We start from the raw sequence: 18,974 nt of genomic DNA on the forward strand, positions 1-18,974 counted from the left end.
TGCATCAAAAGTCTCTGCTTTTAACATTGTCATCTTCCCTAGGAGGCTAGACTAGGGAATCTGACTATCTCGGCCAGTCACTATTGTCGAATCGGTCACAACATCCCTCCCATGATGTCGCACCGTTCCGCCTCCTATGTTGCACATTCGCACCCGCATATGGCACAAGCCTGAGGCAACCTGGAAATCAAAGGTCGAAGCGGTTCTCGTGGTAGCCTTCGACGTTGGCCCCTTTGATCAATTACATCAGCTCGACAGGGTCAGGTCCAGGTAAAGTGATCTTCGTGGTCGTGGTAGTTGTCACCTTGAAGTGAGTTCCTTTGTTTGCGTGTCACAGTCTATTTCGGGCCCCAGGTCATGTGGATGCGTGCTGATAAAAGGACTGCCTTGTGGAAAACATCTAAGGAATGCTCATTGCCACACTGAGACGTAACAATGGCATCCACAGCACATAATGTAATACAGAATGCATATTAATGCAACATCACATAATGTCAACAAACTTGGTATTAACACAAGCATCCACATCAAAGAAGCTTTGCGTACACCAATTTTCACAGTGATCAACAGTACTGGGTAAGGTAACTCACTGTGCTATCAATGGGGGAAGCAGGGAGCGCTTCATGGCAATCTCCAGAGGGAGACTGCATAGTCCACCATCAAGAGCCCAGTCGCCAAAGGTGCTGTCTGGCATGAAGAATGCCAGCTTAGATGATGCCAGAGGCTCTAGAAAGAGATTCATTGCAGGTTTGAACAGAACAGCCGTGCAGCAGTATAGTGATAATTGAAAGCACAAAAATATACCCATGCATGATCTGCTTGAAATCACCTATAGTTCGGTACAACGTTAGAAAAAAGAGGCGTTTACTCTTCCAAGGCGGATGCACATAAGCCTCCACCAATGGGAGCGCACTCTAGACTGACGACACAAGCCGGACTGCCTGTGACCTCGCCGATGGAGAATATGGCTGCCTGCACTTCGAACTGGGCCGAATTGCATCAGTCATGTGTGTCTTCCCCTTGTTAGAGTGAATTCCCAAACTGTTTGCAGTCATCTATCATGACGGAAATATAATTGTGAGGCTACGATGCACCATTTGTGCTGCATGTGTTTATTCTGAGCTGTGATCTGGCGACAAAAGATTGCAGTGAGCATCGCTAATGCTACGCTATGTGAACTGGTGAGGCTGCAGGCTTGCAAAAAAGAAAAAAAAAAAAAAAAACGTGAGATAGAACGAAAAAAAAAAAAACTACCACATTCTTGAAAATAAGTTTGTGAAAACACAAAACCAAAAAAATATAACTCTTATGCTATTTAAAACCAAGAGTATTTATGTAAAACAATGAATGAACCATTTTTGTACCTTTTCTGCCTCGATCGTCTTCTCACCCCAGGTTTGTATTGGTTTCGATAAATGCATTGTATATTTTTAGGTACTTGTTAAATAGCAATTGGTTAATTTTAAGTTCAGAAAACGAGCAGTAAATGTGCTGTGTACATGTACACCAGCGCAAAAGTCATGCAGAGCTGCTCTTGCTTCTTTTGTCCCTTGCAATGAAGCTAAAAAGCAGACGACGCGCAGCATTGTAGAAGCCATGGCACTATTTTGATCTCGAGATCCGGCATGTGCTGCAGCATTTTAATCAGGAGAGCTTTACCAAAGCAGTCATCAAAATATAAATGTTTTTATTTACACCGAGAATCACGCATTTTTGAAGCACGTTTTTTTTTAATGGGACTATTTTAGTCGCGGTGGCAATCAGCTCTCAGGCTTCGGTCATCTGGGCGAGGCCTCCCCTTTTTCCTAAAGTGTACCTGACTATAGTATTATTTATGGCCAGTAGTTCTGGCACACAGAAGGTTACATATTCCCAAGAATGCTGGTTGAACGTGACAAAACTTATTACTTCTTTATTTGAACATCACCTGCTGCCTCAGTGTTGCCATTACTATGGGACATTATAGTCTTGTCAAAAATGAAGGGCTTAGGGCATCATAACTGTCTCACTTCTCAATGGACATCTGAACTGTCCAGCAGTTGTGAGAAAAATACAGGCTAAGAAAAAACGTATAGGAGGAGAAGGTTACCATAAAGTAGATGCAAAGAAAGCAGGAAAAGGTATTAAACCTTTGAGGGTCAATGATGTAAATATACAGCACCGCAAACAAGTCCAAAAATGGTCAATTCCATATAGTTATGGCGCCATCTGTATGTCTAAAAAGCGTGCCAATTTCCTAACTTTTTCTTTTCTGTCATGTGCTGCCACTATGTGGGAATACAGGTAATTTTTTTCGCACGCCTCCCTCTCTCTGTTTTCGTTGCATAGTTTGTTTTATAGCTAGTTTGCTCCCGCACGTCTATATACTACAGCTCGTGCATTGGCACGCGCGCGGGCGTGCGGCAGTTTGGATTTTGTTCTGTGGGTGGTTTCGGCTTCTTGCACTTGCAAAACTGATGGCTATCTCATTACTAATTGCTCAAAGGGCGACTACTTGTTTCTCACTCATTTAGTGCTCACAGGGGTGCGCATAGGAAGGATGCCACCATCCATACGTTCCTGTTGCTTTTTTTTTTTTTTTTTTGACACTCGTGAGAACTCATTGCTTCTGGTTGGCGATAAGATGAAGATTAGCGGAAGTTTGTCACACGTTTTGCTTTTTTGACAGGCACACAACCACACAGTTTTCTTAAGTGTGCGCACCTATGCAGTTTGATCACGCTATGGATGTAGATATTAGTGTAAGAGCAAGAACATTTGAGTCTTGCGAAATATTCTCGTGTGCGCATTTTCAAGGCCTTGAACTATGTGTATAACAATGCATCAAATGCTCTACACTGAGAGTGGCAGCATTGAAAATAAATAAATAAATAAATAAATAAATGTTTATTTCATTTTTTATTGTTGTTATTCATGAATGAAGAGTCCATATATACCGACGAAAAATATTTTTTTCTCACTTTACGGTCACCCTAGAAAAATTGCGGTAATTTTTTTTTAGAAATAAGTCCCTAAGAAAAATTGGAATCTGCAATAAAAAGAAAATCGACCCTCGAAAGGTTAAGGGCAGAAAATTTTCCAGGGAGTAACTTAACCTCCCCCCCCCCCCATTTCCTTTCCCTAAAAAGGTACTTGTCAATACAAGTAAGCAAGTAAAGTTACCAACTGCTGCATTAAAATTAATTACTGCTGCATTAAAAAAAAATATAGGCATTTTTGCTTGAGTCATGACACATTTTGTTAAGGATCAGCTGTCAGCGGCGTCGCCTTCTTTTTTGGTGTCGCCGCCTTGGCACAGAGACAGTACGAAAGTTGCCATCCGTCGGCCATGGAATACGAGTCGTCAAGATCTTGCGGTTCAGCGCTCGTCCTTTTCGTCACGTCTCCGTCATATTTACTGCATTAATTCTGTGATAGGTTTCACGTTCTCTTTACTTGTCTCTATTCATCACTGAATGCGTAGTTTCCACATTTTCTTTAACATGCTCACTGAGCCGACTGTGCTAACTGTACACTTTTTTCTTTTGTTTTAATGCTCACTCAAGTATGTGGTGCATACTTTGTGTCTTCATTATGTAATTCTCACCCTGCTGTAATGCCCGAATGGATGAAACGTAGGTATACTAATAAAAAAAATTACCTGCTGTGAAGAGAACTTCATTGGCATAGCATCAAACTATAAAAGTGGTCACCGGGTCTCAAGTTTAACAAAACTTATTATTTTTTCTTTTACATTCATTTTTCTTATGGCCCCTTTCATGTAAGAAAGAATCAGTTGGCAGTTGTACTTTGCACCAAGTGTTTGAATTTCAATGCAGCAAGGTTTCCATAGAACGAAGTAAAGTGCCAATTTTACTGACTATCGAGTTTTAACTGCACACAACCCTGTGAACACTGTGATCACATGGGATTGGCATGTTGGCTTGTTGCCTGTGGTCTAACCAAGCCAACTGATGGGCCACAACATATGCACACATCCAGAAAGTGCCATTCCAACACGTTATTTCTTTTATGCATTTAAAGTAGCACTTGCTAAGTATCGTCACCAACACAACTCTGCTGCTATGACTGTCAGTCTAGCCCATGCATGTGATATCATGCTCAATCACTGATGATGTCTAGTGGAACAAACATCGATAGAGAACTTCGCACAATATGCTGTCGTCAGTCACTCCGCCTGCTATCGGCAAATTTTTTTGTTGCCAGAGATGTCCATGAAGGGTCTTGTACAGTATAAAACGAAGTTCGAAATAAGGAAAGCCCCTTTAAATATAGTGCCCAATCAACTGCGCAGTACAATGCGCAAAACCAATTCATTCCTGAGCTGGCATTAAACAAGTTATCTTTCATCCATCAGTGCATGATGACATGTGCCGGCACCCTAGGTTCCATGTAAAGTCCAAGTTCGATAAGATCACACCTCACATGCTGTTTTCTGTGGGAGCAAGGGAAAGGATACAACGGTCAGCTGGGAAAGATGGTGGTTTGATGCACGCTGTCCTCCCGCGTGCCAGTGTTGGTGGTCAAGTGATTGAATGTGCATTATGAAGGAGGGGCACGCACACGTGAGCGCACAGTAACACGATGATGTGCACACTAGGGGATACCTTGCTGCTCTTTTTAAGCTGAATGAAAAATGAGGGCATGTGCTGCTCTGCTTGCTCCAGTTCAGTATGTGCTCCCCGTGCTTCTTTGTGCATCATTCTTATGACACATCAAATTAATGTAGTTAGCAATGCATCCTTTGGCTTGCGTTTGTCCGAAAGGCGGTCTATGGGAGCGAGAAATTTTGTTCAAAATATCCGTACGGCGGTTTTTGGAGCTTGAATTCACAGGAGCGTTTCTCTATTCAAATGCATAGGACTTTGTCAGGACCAATAGAACAGTTCGTATTATCTGTCAATTCGTATTAAGACATTTCAAAATATAGATATTTTACTGTATTGCCTCAGCTCTAGGCCTAACCAGTGCCATTTGTGAGGCAGTTAGCAGTGAAAGTTGTGGCTTGGTAGTCAGTCTGTGTGGAGGCACCTTTGTATAGCCACCATGTCTGCAGCACTGCACATGTAGCTCAGTCACGTGATCAGCACCAGTGTCGTGTTCTTCTTTCCCTTTGTCCTCGTCTGTATGCGCTGTTAATTTCCAAAACATGAATCACTACCAACTCGCCCAAGTTTCTCTTCTAGCACATGTAGATCATGTCCAATAAATTGAGTAGCCTGCCATGTGGCATCTGAACTTTGGTTCCCATTAAAGACTGGTGCCACGTGCAGGTGGCAGTGCCGTGAGGAAGTCTGAATAAGTGCACAGGTTCGAGAAATCAGGCATCTGAAAAATCAGTTGGCGGCATGTAGTTGACGTTTTTCCACAACAATACATACTTTTCACCATCAACGTGCAAACCTATTTGCTTCGCTAAAACCTAAACCATGTCGAATCCCTAATTTTCAGGTTTACTATAGCACAACACTTCAATGAAACAATGTATGACCAAATAAATTTTACATTTTCTTTGTTATATCCGATAATCATTACATCCATGTTCATTATATTGTTACGGGGACGTTGCGAGTATAGAAAGACTATATTTACAATATATGTACAGGATGAGTCAGAGTCAGAGTAGTTAAGATGGCTGGCCACCAACAACACGCAGTAGCCAGCTTCTCCGATCCTTCTTCTTCCGTTCTCTTCTTTCATCCTTCCGTAACAGGACCCCCGGGTGGCAAAGCGCCGCCTCGGCGCATGGTAGGCGAAGAATTGCGAGCGAAATATGGCTTCAGCCACGAAACGTGCACGCCGTCAACAGGTGCCTGACTTGAGGATGCATTAAAGTGTAGCGGCGAAATCTCGTAATTTATGTTGTTAACTTGGCGTAGGACTTCATAAGGCCTGTTATGGAAGGATGAAAGAAAAGAGAGGAAGAAGAAGATTGGAAATGCTGGCTGCTGCGAACGGGAAGATGGACGACGTGTTTGCGGTGAACGAGACTGGTGTCCACGCGGCAATGGTGAGCGACTGTACCATGTGTTCCTAGCAGAGTTGTCGGCGCTGTTACTCGGCGGTAGGCGAAACATTGCAGGCATTTGCATCAAAACGGCTCAGGTTGGTCGGCGTGTGAGGTATTGAGGGCCACGAGTTGCGACAGTATCGAGTGACATGAACAATGCGGCAACAGGTGAAACATATCGGCTGGTCGTCCACAGTTCTCCACTTAGTTGGGTTGCGATAATGCGGAGAGAAGCATATGGGTGGAGCGAAAGTAGTAGAAGGGTGTTCGTTAGCTCTGGGATTGGCGACAGCACATACATAATGTAAACCAATGTTTTCAAGTTCCTGGCGAATGATGGCTTGTACGAGAGGAACGGAAAAAGTGGTAGCATCAGGGCTACGTGAACAGAAAGCTGCAGACGCCATCGCATCCAGTTCACATCGAACGATTCGTACCACGTCCTCTGATGACGATGCATGCTGCTGTGCGGGTTGATCTTCACACGTCGACGTTGCAGAAGTATTGAGAAGTCTGGCGAATGGGTGCAAGATGCGTCAGCTTTTGGCCTGCTTGAATTGTCGGCACTCCTTAATGATAGCATCAACTGCACAGCAGCTTTTGCACATAGATGAGCAGATTAAAGGCGTCATCAGCAATGCCCTTAAGCACGTGCCCGACCTTCTCAGCTTCTGTCATGTTGTGATCGGCTTTACGGCAAAGCGCCAGCACGTCTTGGATGTACGAGACATAGGACTCTGCGGGGGATTGGGCACGGGAGGCCAGTTCCTGCTTTGTGGCAATTTTACGGCTGGCTGGTTTGCCAAACAACTCTGTCAACTTTGCATTGGTCCCAGCTGGTTAGCTCCTGTTCGTGGTTTTCGTACCACACCTTTGCCGTGCCTCTTAGGTAGAACAACAGGTTAGCTAGCATTAGCGTAGGGTCCCATCTGTCGATTCCACTCACGCGTTCGTACATAGCCACCCACTCTTCGACGTAAGCACCATCGGTCCTGCTGAAAGTTCCAGGATCTTGGGTTGCACAACGACAACCGAAGGTGACAGTGACATAGCTGGCGACGGTGACGTTGGAGGCGGCAACGACGATGATCCCGCGTGCTCACCGTCATTCATGGTGCGGACGGTGATGCGACGTCCACTGCGAAGCTGAGTTTCCAGCTGTGGTACCCCGCACCTCCACCAATATGTTACGGGGATGTTGTGAGTAGAGAAAGACTATATTTACAATATATATACAGGATGAGTCAGAGTAGTTAAGATGGCTGGCAACCAACAACACGCAGCAGCCAGCGTTTCCGATCTTCTGCTTCCTCTCTCTTCTTTCATCCTTCTGTAACTTGGTGGAGGTGGACGTTCCCCGTACCCGTCATGGAGCTTTGCAGCGGTCGCAACGGCGACAGTGCAACTTCGGCTCCGGCCGGTGGCACTTCATCTACGCAACCGTCTCCGCCTGCAGCCCCGACCTACGTCGCCGTCTCCCTCCTCAGGATCCTGGTGTTTTCAACGGAGTCGGCAGTCTTCATGTTGACGACTGGCTCCGCTTATACGAACGTGTCAGCACCAGTCACAGGTGGGATTCAACTATTATGCTTGCGAACGTTCTTTTCTACCTCGACGGAGCTCCACTTGCATGGTTCCAGACTCGCGAAGAGGAGATCTCGAGCTGGGATCTCTTCAAAGAGAAGCTCCGCGACCTCTTTGGCAATCCGTTCGGTCGCCAAGTCAATGCCAAGAAAGCCCTTGCCACACGTGTACAGACGTAGACCGAGTCCTACGTGTCGTATATTCTCGACGTCTTGGCCCTTTGTGCCAAGGCTGACCCGACCATGTCTGAGGACGATAAGGTTAATCACGTCCTCAAAGGCATTGCTGACGACGCCTTCAATTTTCTGGTGTTTACGAACGTCACCAGCATCGATGCGATCCTCAAGGAGTGCCGCCGTCTCGAGCATGCTAAAAGCCGCCAGGTATCCCAGCACATCACGTGACTTCCCAACGCAGCTGCTACGTCATCCTGTAACGACCTCTTCCACCAGCCGTCAGCATGTGACAACTTGACCCGCATCATTTGTCGTGAGGTCGAAGCAGCACAACTGGCGGCCCCTTCATTCCCGTCACCTGATCATTCTCCGGTGACAATCTCCTTGATCCAGGCCGTCGTCCGTCAAGAGTTGTCCAACGTCGGCCTGCAATCCATTCGTTCCATACGCTCGGAACCTCTTTCTCCACACACATCCCCACCGCGTTCTTCTTAGTCCTCTTACGGACAGCGCAACCCCTCCGAATGGCGAACTGTGGACGACAAGCCGATCTGTTTTAACTGCCGACGCATTGGACATGTCGCTTGCCGCTGCCGCAGCCGCTGGACTTCTCCGATACGCTATACTCCTGATTACCACCCTCACCCCTCTAGCGCGACCTTTTCCTTTGCCCCTTCTATGCCCGTTCCATCATCTGACCCTGCGACACCTTTGACACGACCCCGCTACTCCCGCTCGCCTTCTCCCTCCCGTCGTCAATCTTGTTCGCCCCCATCACGCCGTGCTCCTTCTCCGACCTACTCGCCGCACCACCGACCGGAAAACTAGACAGTGCAGCTTCTGGAGGTGAAGCTGCAAAGACGACATTGCGTCAAAATCCTCGCTTCACCTTACCCACGAACAAGAATCTTTTCGACGTTCTCGTCGACAATGTTCCTGTGTGCGCGTTGATTGACACCGGGGCGCATGTGTCCATTATGAGTGCTGCTCTTCGCCGTCGGCTCAAGAAAGTTCTGACGCCCGCCCCGAACAGATTTGTACAAGTCGCCGACGGAGGGACTGTCGCTATTGTTGGCATGTGCTCTGCCCGACTCACCATTGCTGAGACATACCGTCGTTCTCTTCACTGTCATCGAGCAATGCCCTCACGAACTCATTCTCGGTCTGCATTTCCTTGCCAATCATTCAGCCCTCATTGACTGTTCGGCCGGCTCACTTCGCCTTGACTTGCCTCTTCTTGCCGACCCTGTGGACCCGCCTCCAAGCCGTTTGAGCTGCATGGATTTTATTCGCCTACCGCCTCAATCTGTGACACACGTCGACTTGTTGTCCTCACCAGCTGTACCCGCCGGTAGTTACGTGGTCGCATCAATTCCGGCACTTATACTTACACATGGTGTTACCGTGCCACACACTGTGCTGACAATTACTGGCAACCGCACCTGCCTTCCCCTTGTCAATTTCGCACTAACTGCGCAAGTTCTGCCTCAGGGGATTTCATTGGCTATAATTAGCGCTTTGCACGATAATGAGATCGAGCCATTCACAGTGGAAGATCATCACAGCTCAGCCCATACCGTGACATGATCGCATGGTACTGACGTCGACATTGAGAAGATGGTTTCCTCTGACCTTACACCTGTTCAAGCTGAAGCCTTTAGCCGCATTCTTGATGGCTATAGCAACATTTTTTACTTTGACAATCGACCCTTAGGTCAAACGTCTGTCGTGACCCATCGCATAAACACTGGCGATGCGAACCCTATTCACCAACGTCCATATCGTGTTTCTGCGTCCGAACGAGCTGTTATCCAACAGGAAGTCAAAAAGATGCTTGCAAAGGACATCATCGAGCCTTCCTGTAGTCCCTGGGCTTCTCCCGTCGTAGTTGTCAAAAAGAAGGATGGAACGTGGTGTTTTTGTGTAGATTATCGCCACCTGAACAAAATCACAAAAAGAATGTCTACCCTTTTCCACATATTGATGACGCTCTAGACTGCTTGTACGGTGCCATCTATTTTTCTTCTATCGACTTACGGTCTGGCTACTGGCAGATATCCGTCGACGACATGGACCGAGAGAAGACTGCATTTATTACCCCTGACGGCCTTTATCAGTTCAAGGTGATGCCTTTCCGTCTTTGTAACGTGCCTGCCACCTTCGAACGAATGATGGACTCTTTGCTTCAGGGGTTCAAGTAGGCCACCTGTTTGTGCTATCTGGACGACATTATCGTTTATTCGCCCACATTTGACACGCATCTAGACCGTCTTTTAGCGATACTTGACGTGTTCCGCCGCGCCGGTCTCCAGTTGAATTCGTCAAAATGTCACTTCGCTCGCCACAAAATCACCGTCCTTGGACACCTTGTGGACGCCAGAGAGCGTGCAACCTGATCCGGACAAAATTCGCGCAGTTACGAACTTTCCTGTTCCGAAGTCTACCAAGGACGCTCGTAGATTCGTAGGGCTGTGCTCTTATTTCCGACGCTTTGTAAAGGATTTTGCGACCATCGCACGTCCTCTTACCGACCTCTTGAAGAAAGACGCCCTATTTTCTTGGGGACCTGACCATGACGCATCTTTTTCGCAGCTCACTACTCTCCTTACCACGCCTCCAATTCTGGCCCACTTTGACCCGCCTGCCTCAACGGAAGTTCGAACTGATGCCAGTGGTCACGGTATAGGAGCAGTGTTAGCACAACGCCAGCGTGGACAATGATCGCGTTATAGCCTATGCCAGCCGACTTCTATCACCTGCTGAGCACAATTATTCAATCACAGAGCGCAAGTGCCTCACTCTTGTGTGGGCTGTTGTGAAGTTTCGTCCATACATCTACGGATGCCCCTTCTGTGTCATCAATGATCACCACGCGCTCTGCTGGCTATCCTCGCTCAAGGACCCCATGGAACGGCTTGCTCGCTGGGTGTTACGCCTGCAATAATATACCTTCTCTGTGGTATATAGGACGAGACGCTTGCACCAGGATGCCGATTGTTTGTCCCGCTACCCCGTCGACGAACCGGCTGATGCGGACACCATCACTTGCATTTTCTCTGTGTCCCAGTTGCTTGAAATCGGCAACGAGCAACGCCGCGATCCTTCATTGTGAGCCCTCAACGACCATCTGGAGTCAACGCCTGGCGACGCCTCTCTCCGGATGTTTCTCCTTAAGGAGGGGACATTATACCGCCGCAATCTCGATCCACACGGCCTTGACCTTCTGCTCGTAATTACATCACACCTGTGTTCGACTGTCCTCCAACAATTTCACGACGCTCCCTTGGCTGGACACTTGGGCGTCTCGCGCACATATGACCGTGTACGCCGTCGATTCTTTTGGCTGGGTCTCGCCCGTTCCGTGCAGCGCTACGTTGCCGCTTGTGAGCCCTGTCAGCACCGGAAGAAGCCCTCCACACCTCCAGCAAGATGTCTCCAGCCGATCAACATCCCACCGGAAGCCTTTTTCCGTGTTGGTCTAGACTTTCTTGGACCGTTTCCTCTCTCGGGCTCCGGAAATAAATGGGTCGCCGTCGCTACTGGTTATGCTACGTGGTACGCAATCACCAGAGCCCTTCCGACAAGTTGTGCTACTGGCGTTGCTGACTTTCTGCTCTACAGCATCATTTTAGTGCACGGTGTTCCGCGCCAATTACTCACTGACCGTGGCCGCAGCTTTCTAGTGGCAGTCGTTCAGGACATCCTTCGCTCCTGCTCGACAAAGCACAAGTTCAGCACATCCTACCACCCACAGACCAACGGCCTCATGGAGCGCCTCAACCGGACCATCACCGACATACTTTCAAAGTACGTTGCGACCGACCACCACGACTGGGATCTTCACTTACCATATGTGACGTTCGCGTATAATTCATCGCGTCACGACACCGCCGGCTATTCACCATTCTATCTCCTATACGGCCGAGAACCTGCGTTGCCCTTGGACACTTTGTTGCCCTCGGCCACACGTTCAACCACTGAATACGCCCGCGACGCGATTGCACACACCGACCACGCACGCCAGCTCGCCCGCACCCGTCTAGAGGCCTCACAGGAGCATCAGAGACGCCTCTATGATTGCCACCATCGTGACGTGCACTTTACTCCAGGTTCTCTGGTGCTTCTCTGGTCACCCATTCGACGTGTGGGCCTTTCCGAAAAGCTGCTGTCGCGCTACACTGGCCCATACCGTGTGGTGCGACAAGTGACCGATGTCACGTATGAAGTCATCCCCGCCGACCTGTCAGCGTCATCGTCGGCTACAAGTGACATTGTTCACATGGCGAGTCTAAAGCCATACCAGACACCTTTCACCGCGGATTTGTAGATTAGGCACCGGGACGGTGCTTCTACTGCCGGGGGTGATGCTACGGAACAGCCGCCACAGTGAGGCTGTAATGAGGAGAAAGAAGACGACGTGGGCCCACTTGATATAGCGTCGCCATTTTGGCCTTCCGTTAGCTTCCCTGTAAATAAATTGTATATAGTAGTGGGCTCCAGCTACACGTAACAATATTTATAGGGGTATTACTCAAGTTCGCATGCGTGCACGTGACCCTTCTCTGGAGTGAACCGCGCTGGCGGAGCAGCAGTCGCTCACTAGCACTTTCTCAGCAGCCCTAACGGTCAGAGCTGTGATCTCTAACTCATTGTTCGCAGTGAATTGCGACCACGGCGGGTTCAGGCTAGGGGGGGGGCAGGGTGAGTCTTGACCTTAAGGTGTTAATTCACCTTATAGTTACAATACCAACAGAGGAACAACAGCAAACACAAAACAACAGCGGCGGAGCGTTCCGCACGTTTGAGGCGAAAGAAACCACACAACGAATTTTCATTTCAATAATAAAAAAAAACACACAATGTTGGCAACCACAAAAGATGCTGATAAGGGTTCAGCTCACCCAGTGTTACGTTTCGCCTACGACGCGCGGTATAGCCGGCGCGGATGCAACGGACGCCGGGGCTTCGTTCAAAGCGGCGGACATTTTGGCCCGTTCAGCGCCGCCGATACGCCTCCCCGCCAAGCGCGTCCAGGCATGTTTCAATGCCACGTGTCTTCAAGTGTGCGTGTGTGTGTGTGTGTGTGCATGTTGGTGCCCACGCTTGTCAAAGCGCGGCAGCCGGGGAGAGGAGCGCCCCAAGTGTGAAGCGAGGAGGTCTGACCGGCATCGGCCCGGCGGATGCGTCACTACACTCGTCTCAACCTGTCTCTCAGCGTGTCCGTGCCCCGTCACGTGCGCCTCTATCGAGGCGTTCCTTCTTGCCCTCAACTCCGAGAGTATAAGAGCAGCTGCCCCCGGACGCCAAGAGAGAGGCTCCGATTTCTTCCGTTGAGTTACGTGCTCTCCCGTCTCTCCACTTCGGTCGACCTGACCGCCCGCTCTTTTGCAATGCTAGAATAAACAAGCTGTCCTGTTACCAGTCGACTCATGCTTTGCCGGGACCTTCGGATGCTTCCAGTTGTGCCCCAGGCCGCCAGGCCAACGCTACCCTTGGGGCTTGCGACCCATTTGCAACAACTCGTGCCAGCGGTGCGATTGCAATAACGGGAGTCAGCGCTGAGATTCCAACAACTGTTTGCCAGCGGTGAGATCGCGACAACGGAGGCCAGCAGCGAAGATATGCGGTTGACTGTATGCTGAGCAGCACAACGACCATCCGGGAGCAGTGCAACGAGCCCTGTGTGATGACTGGTTGCCTGCAGCGGAACGACTGCGCTGAATTCTTGGCTGCGAGGTTTGGTGAGTGCGGGACTTTCTTCTTCTGAGTTTTGCCAGGCTTTTGTTAGTGTCAGAAACAGAGCTAGTAATTGTAGTTGTCGTTGCTGCCGGGTTAGTTTGCGGCAAGACAATAGAAGGCAGTAGAGAAAGCAGCATTCATAGCAGCCATGGATTTGAAGTCGTTGCGCAAACCGAAATTGCTGGAGCTTGCAAGAGAGTTGGGTCTGGATGTCTCAGACAAACTCAGAAAACCAGAACTGCTGAGGGCTATTCTTGAGTTAGAAGCTGAGGATGACGAGCTGTCGGAATGCCTTGAGACCATTGAGGAGAGGGAGACGGCAAAAAGACAGGAGCGCGAACTTAAAGAACAGAAAGAGAAACAGGAGCGCGAACTTAAAGAACAGAAAGAGCGAGAGCAACAAGAGAAAGAAAAAGAGCGAGAGCAACAAGAGAAAGAAAAAGAGCGTGACCGTCAACACGCTTTGGAAATGAAGCGTCTCGAGGTAGAGATAGAACGCGCTCGTAATGGAAGTCAGGCACACGGTGGAGGAGAACGAGTATCGTTCAAAATGACTGACCTGATGCGGCCGTTTAAGCTTGGAGAAGACATTGGTTTGTTCCTGGTTAACTTTGAGCGAACGTGCGAGAAGTAGGGGTTCTCTCGGGAAATGTAGCCACAACGCTTGCTTACTTTGTTACCCGGCGAGGCGGCCGACGTAGTCGCTCGCTTGAAGAGAGAGGAGGCAGAGGATTTCGACCAAGTGAAATCGAGTCTGCTAAAAAAGTACAGGCTGTCAGCGGAGGCTTTCCGTCGGAAGTTTCGGGAAAATGAGAAAGGCAGAAGTGAGTCATATACAGAGTTTGCCTACAGGCTAATGTCTAACATGCAGGAGTGGCTCAAAGAAGAGAAAGCGTTTGGTGACCACGAGAAAGTTCTGCAGTGTTTCGGGCTGGAAAGTTTTATAGTCGGTTACCTGAGAATGTGCGGTACTGGGTCTTGGATAGGCCAGACGTTAGTACGGTGGCTAGAGCCGCTGAACTAGCCGAGGAGTTTGTGACGCGTCGGGCTGGCGGAGCTAAGGACGGTCAAAAGGGTGAATTTGGCTCCAAGTTTGAGAGGCCGAAGTTCACGCCCATGAGAGCAAAGCGGGACACACGTAGTGCGGATGCGAGTGAAAGCAGTCCGACCGAACCTAAGGAGACGGCGGCAGCCGAAGCCGAACGCAGAAAGCGGTTCGAGACAAGGCAAGCGCGCGTTTGTTATACGTGCCAGAAGCCGGGTCACTTTTCGGCGCAGTGTCCAGAAACAAAAACAAAAGTCGTGTTTTTGTCATTATGCAGCACTGACGAGAACATGAAGCTTCTCGAGCCTTACATGCGAGACCTCCTCGTGAACGGGAAAGAGTGCTGAGTGCTTCGCAATTCCGCAGCTACAATGGATGTAGTTCACCCCTCTTACGTAGAACCCGATATGTTCACGGGCGAGTGCGCATGGATCAAGCAAGCCGTAGAAGCTCATAGCGTGTGTCTGCCCGTAGCAAAAGTGCTTATTGAAGGACCTTTCGGAGCACTTGAGATGGAGGCGGCAGTGTCATCTATGCTGCCCCCCCAGTACCCGTACCTATTTTCGAACAGGTCCGATCACCTCCTGCGCGAGAAGGGGCTTTTGTTTGGTGAGGCTAGCGTTCAGGCCTTAACCAGATCGAAGGTTCGGGAGCTCGCTGCAAAGGCGGTAGTTGCAAGACCGACGTTGTCAAACAATGAGAAAGGGTCAGAGGCGCAGCAAGCTGATATTCAGAGCACGTCCGAACTGAATAAAATTGAGCCTGTAGAGTTGAAGGCACCAGATACTGGAGAGGAAATGCCCGACACGGGAAAGTTAGAAGAGCTATCTGCAGATTTGCTCATTGCGCCTACGTCAGACAGACTTAATAGGTTGCTAAAAGTCAGCCGGTCGGCTTTGATAGCCGAGCAAAAAAAGGATGGCAGCCTAGAAAACATGTGCTGCAATGTCAAGGAAGGTATCGCCAAGAAAAATGCTCGTTTTGTGGAAAGAGGTGGGGTCCTGTACCGGAAGTATCTAGACCGCAGGGGAGTGGAGTTCGATCAGCTGATCGTGCCTCAGTGCTACTGTCAGGATCTGTTGCGCTTGTCGCATGGGGGTTCGTGGTCCGGACACCTAGGAGTAAAGAAAACTAAGGACCGTCTCTTGCAAGAGTACTATTGGCCAGGGTGTTTTCGGGACGCAGACCACTTTGTGAGGACATGTGACACCTGTCAGCGGGTGGGCAAACCAGGGGACAAATCGAGGGCGCCGTTGAAGTTGGTACCTATCATTACGGAGCCTTTTAGACGGCTCGTTATTGATACAGTGGGACCTCTGCCGGTAACAGCCACGGGGTACAGACACATTTTGACTGTGATCTGCCCAGCGACAAAGTTCCCTGAAGCAGTGCCGCTTAAAGAACTCAGCTCAGTTGAGATAGTCAATGCACTACTGTCCATATTTGCGCGAGTTGGTTTTCCTGCGGAAATCCAGTCAGATCAGGGCACGGTGTTTACGAGCACTTTGACGACAGCCTTTCTCGAAAGGTGCGGGGTAAAGCTGTTACACAGCTCAGTGTACCACCCACAGTCGAATTCCGTTGAGAAGCTCCACTCCGTCATGAAGCGCGTGTTGAGAGCATTGTGTTTTGAACAACAAACTGACTGGGAGCTGTGTCTGCCTGGGGTGATGTTTGCATTAAGGACCGCGCTGCATGCGGCTACGGGGTTTTCGCCAGCTGAGCTGGTGTACGGTCGCTCGCTGCGGTCTCCGCTTCGCATGCTTCGAGAATCGTGGGAAGGCAGGGGCGACGACCCAGTCGTGGTGGAGTACGTGCTTAGGCTCCTCGAACGCTTAAGAAGGGCACAGGAGTTGTCAGGTGAAGCAATGGCAAAGGCCCAGCAGAGGGCCAAGGTTTATTATGATCGGACAGCCAGGGCCCGTCGTTTTGAGGTGGGCGATGAGGTCATGATATTGCGCACGTCGCTAAAGAACAAACTCGACGTGCAGTGGGAGGGCCCAGCACAGATTGTTCAAAAACTGTCGGACGTTAACTACGTGGTGAGTCTGCCAGGAAAGCGGAAAGCACAGCAAGTTTACCACTGTAATCTGCTCAAACCCTATAAACAACGGGAAGCAGTGGTGTGCATGATGGTAAACGTTCCCGAAGAGCTTCCGGTCGAGCTTCCGGGACTAGGCTCAGTGACGAACAGGAAAGACACCGATCAAGTCATTAGTGACTTAATCAGTAAAGCACCGCTGTCGCCTGAGCAGAAAACCGAACTACACCAGCTCTTACAAGTTTCAAGGTCTGTTCTCTGAGAGGCCTGGTAGGACTTCTGTCCTTACTCATGACATAGAACTTACCTCCCCAGAGCCAGTACGATCCAAGGCGTACCGGGTGTCACCCCGCCAGAGCGATATTATGGAGGCTGAGGTAAAGAAAATGCTACAACTCGGTGTTATTGAGGCGGGTGAGAGTGATTATACCTCCCCTTTGATTTTAGTTGAGGTACCGGGCAAGGAACCTCGTCCTTGCGTCGACTACCGCAGGCTTAATTCCATCACTAAGGATCAAATTTATCCGATCCCTAACATCGAGGAGCGCCTTGAGAAAGTTAGTAGCACTCAGTTTATTTCCACCCTAGATCTTGTCAGGGGTTATTGGCAGGTTCCATTTACAGAAGAGGCTAGTAGGTATGCGGCGTTCATTTCACCAATGGGAACGTTCCGTCCTAAAGTTTTGAGTTTTGGTTTGAAGAATGCGCCATACTGCTTTTCAAGCCTCATGGATAAAGTGTTGCGGGGACAGCAAGAATTCGCTTTACCGTATCTTGACGACGTAGCGATATTCTCCACATCCTGGCCTGAGCATATGGCCCACTTGCGGGCAGTGCTAACCCGCTTGCGCGATGCGGGCTTGACAGTCAAGGCTCCCAAGTGCCAGTTAGCACAGGCCGAGGTTGTCTACCTCGGTCACGTGATTGGACGGGGTCGTCGCCGCCCCTCTGAAATAAAGGCGGCCGCTGTGCGAGACTTCCCGCAACCGCGCACGAAGACCGATATTCGGTCGTTCTTAGGTGTCGCCGGCTACTATCAGAGGTACATCCCCGGGTACTCTGATATCGCGGCTCCCCTGACGGATGCTCTAAGAAAAACAGAGCCCCAAACAGTCGTATGGGATGAGACAAAGGAAAGAGCTTTTAGCGCCCTAAAGAGCGCCATAACAAGCCAGCCTGTGCTACGATCGCCAGACTACACAAAAGGGTTCGTTGTTCAGTGCGATGCTAGTGAGCGAGGCATGGGCGTTGTACTATGCCAACGGGAAAATGGAGAAGTGGAACACCCCGTCCTGTATGCTAGTCGTAAGCTGACCAGTCGTGAGCAGGCGTACAGCGCCACCGAGAAAGAGTGTGTGTGTCTCGTGTGGGCCGTTCAGAAATTGTCATGCTACCTAGCCGGCTCGAGGTTTATCATTGAGACGGATCACTGCCCTCTCCAATGGCTGCAGACCATCTCTCCCAAAAATGGCCGCCTCCTGCGCTGGAGCCTCGCTTTGACACAATATTCCTTTGAGGTGCGTTACAAAAAGGGGAGTCTCAACGGTAACGCCGATGGCTTAAGTCGAAGGTCGAAGCCCCTAACATAGGAATCAGCCTCAGAGTTGTTTGTTACTGATGTTTTTCTTCCTGAGGCAGGATTTTTAACATATTGCTTTTGTTTAGTGTTTCAAAGTGATGACGTGCTTTCTAGTGCAATTTTCCAATTTGTGGACGCGTTCTGAGTGCTGCTAGACTACTGTAAGGAACTAGGCAGTAGTATAAAAGGGGAAAGAGCCTGGCAGGGCTTAGTGAGGGTTGTGTCGTGCTTGCTGACTGAGCGGTTGAGTTTCGGCGTAGTTCTAACGCTTGCTGGGAACGAGAGAAAAATGGCAACTCTCCCGAAGTCACTTTGCAGTGTCCTGTGTGAACCTGAACGTGAGAACGAGGCCTTCTCAGTGCGCTGCGCTCAAGGAACGCCGGAGGACGCCCGACTTCGGTTATGAGCATCATCGAGCGACATCCCTCCGGACAGCGGATGCAGTCCCCTGACCATCGGGATCTCCTTCCCCCGGCGGGGCGGTCTGTTACGTTTCGCCTACGACGCGCGGTATAGCCGGCGCGGATGCAACGGACGCCGGGGCTTCGTTCAAAGCGGCGGACATTTTGGCCCGTTCAGCGCCGCCAATACGCCTCCCCGCCAAGCGCGTCCAGGCATGTTTCAATGCCACGTGTCTTCAAGTGTGCGTGTGTGTGTGTGTGTGTGTGCATGTTGGTGCCCACGCTTGTCAAAGCGCGGCAGCCGGGGAGAGGAGCTCCCCAAGTGTGAAGCGAGGAGGTCTGACCGGCGCCGGCCCGGCGGATGCGTCACTACACTCGTCTCAACCTGTCTCTCAGCGT

General features: G+C 49.8%; 1 protein-coding gene across 5 annotated transcripts in view; it reads right to left on the reverse strand.

The window, feature by feature from the left end:
* Grip163 (gamma-tubulin complex component 6) overlaps positions 1-18,974 on the reverse strand; it is a 478,650-nt gene that overhangs the window by 112,847 nt on the left and 346,829 nt on the right. For all 5 annotated transcript variants that reach the window (XM_055068412.2, XM_072284402.1, XM_050174613.3 and 2 more), the window contains exon 19: positions 591-726. In XM_055068412.2, coding sequence (XP_054924387.1) covers positions 591-726 — 136 coding nt within the window. The remainder of the gene's footprint in view (positions 1-590; positions 727-18,974) is intronic.

The sequence above is a fragment of the Dermacentor andersoni genome, chromosome 9, assembly GCF_023375885.2.
Source record: "Dermacentor andersoni chromosome 9, qqDerAnde1_hic_scaffold, whole genome shotgun sequence".
NCBI lineage: Eukaryota > Metazoa > Arthropoda > Arachnida > Ixodida > Ixodidae > Dermacentor > Dermacentor andersoni.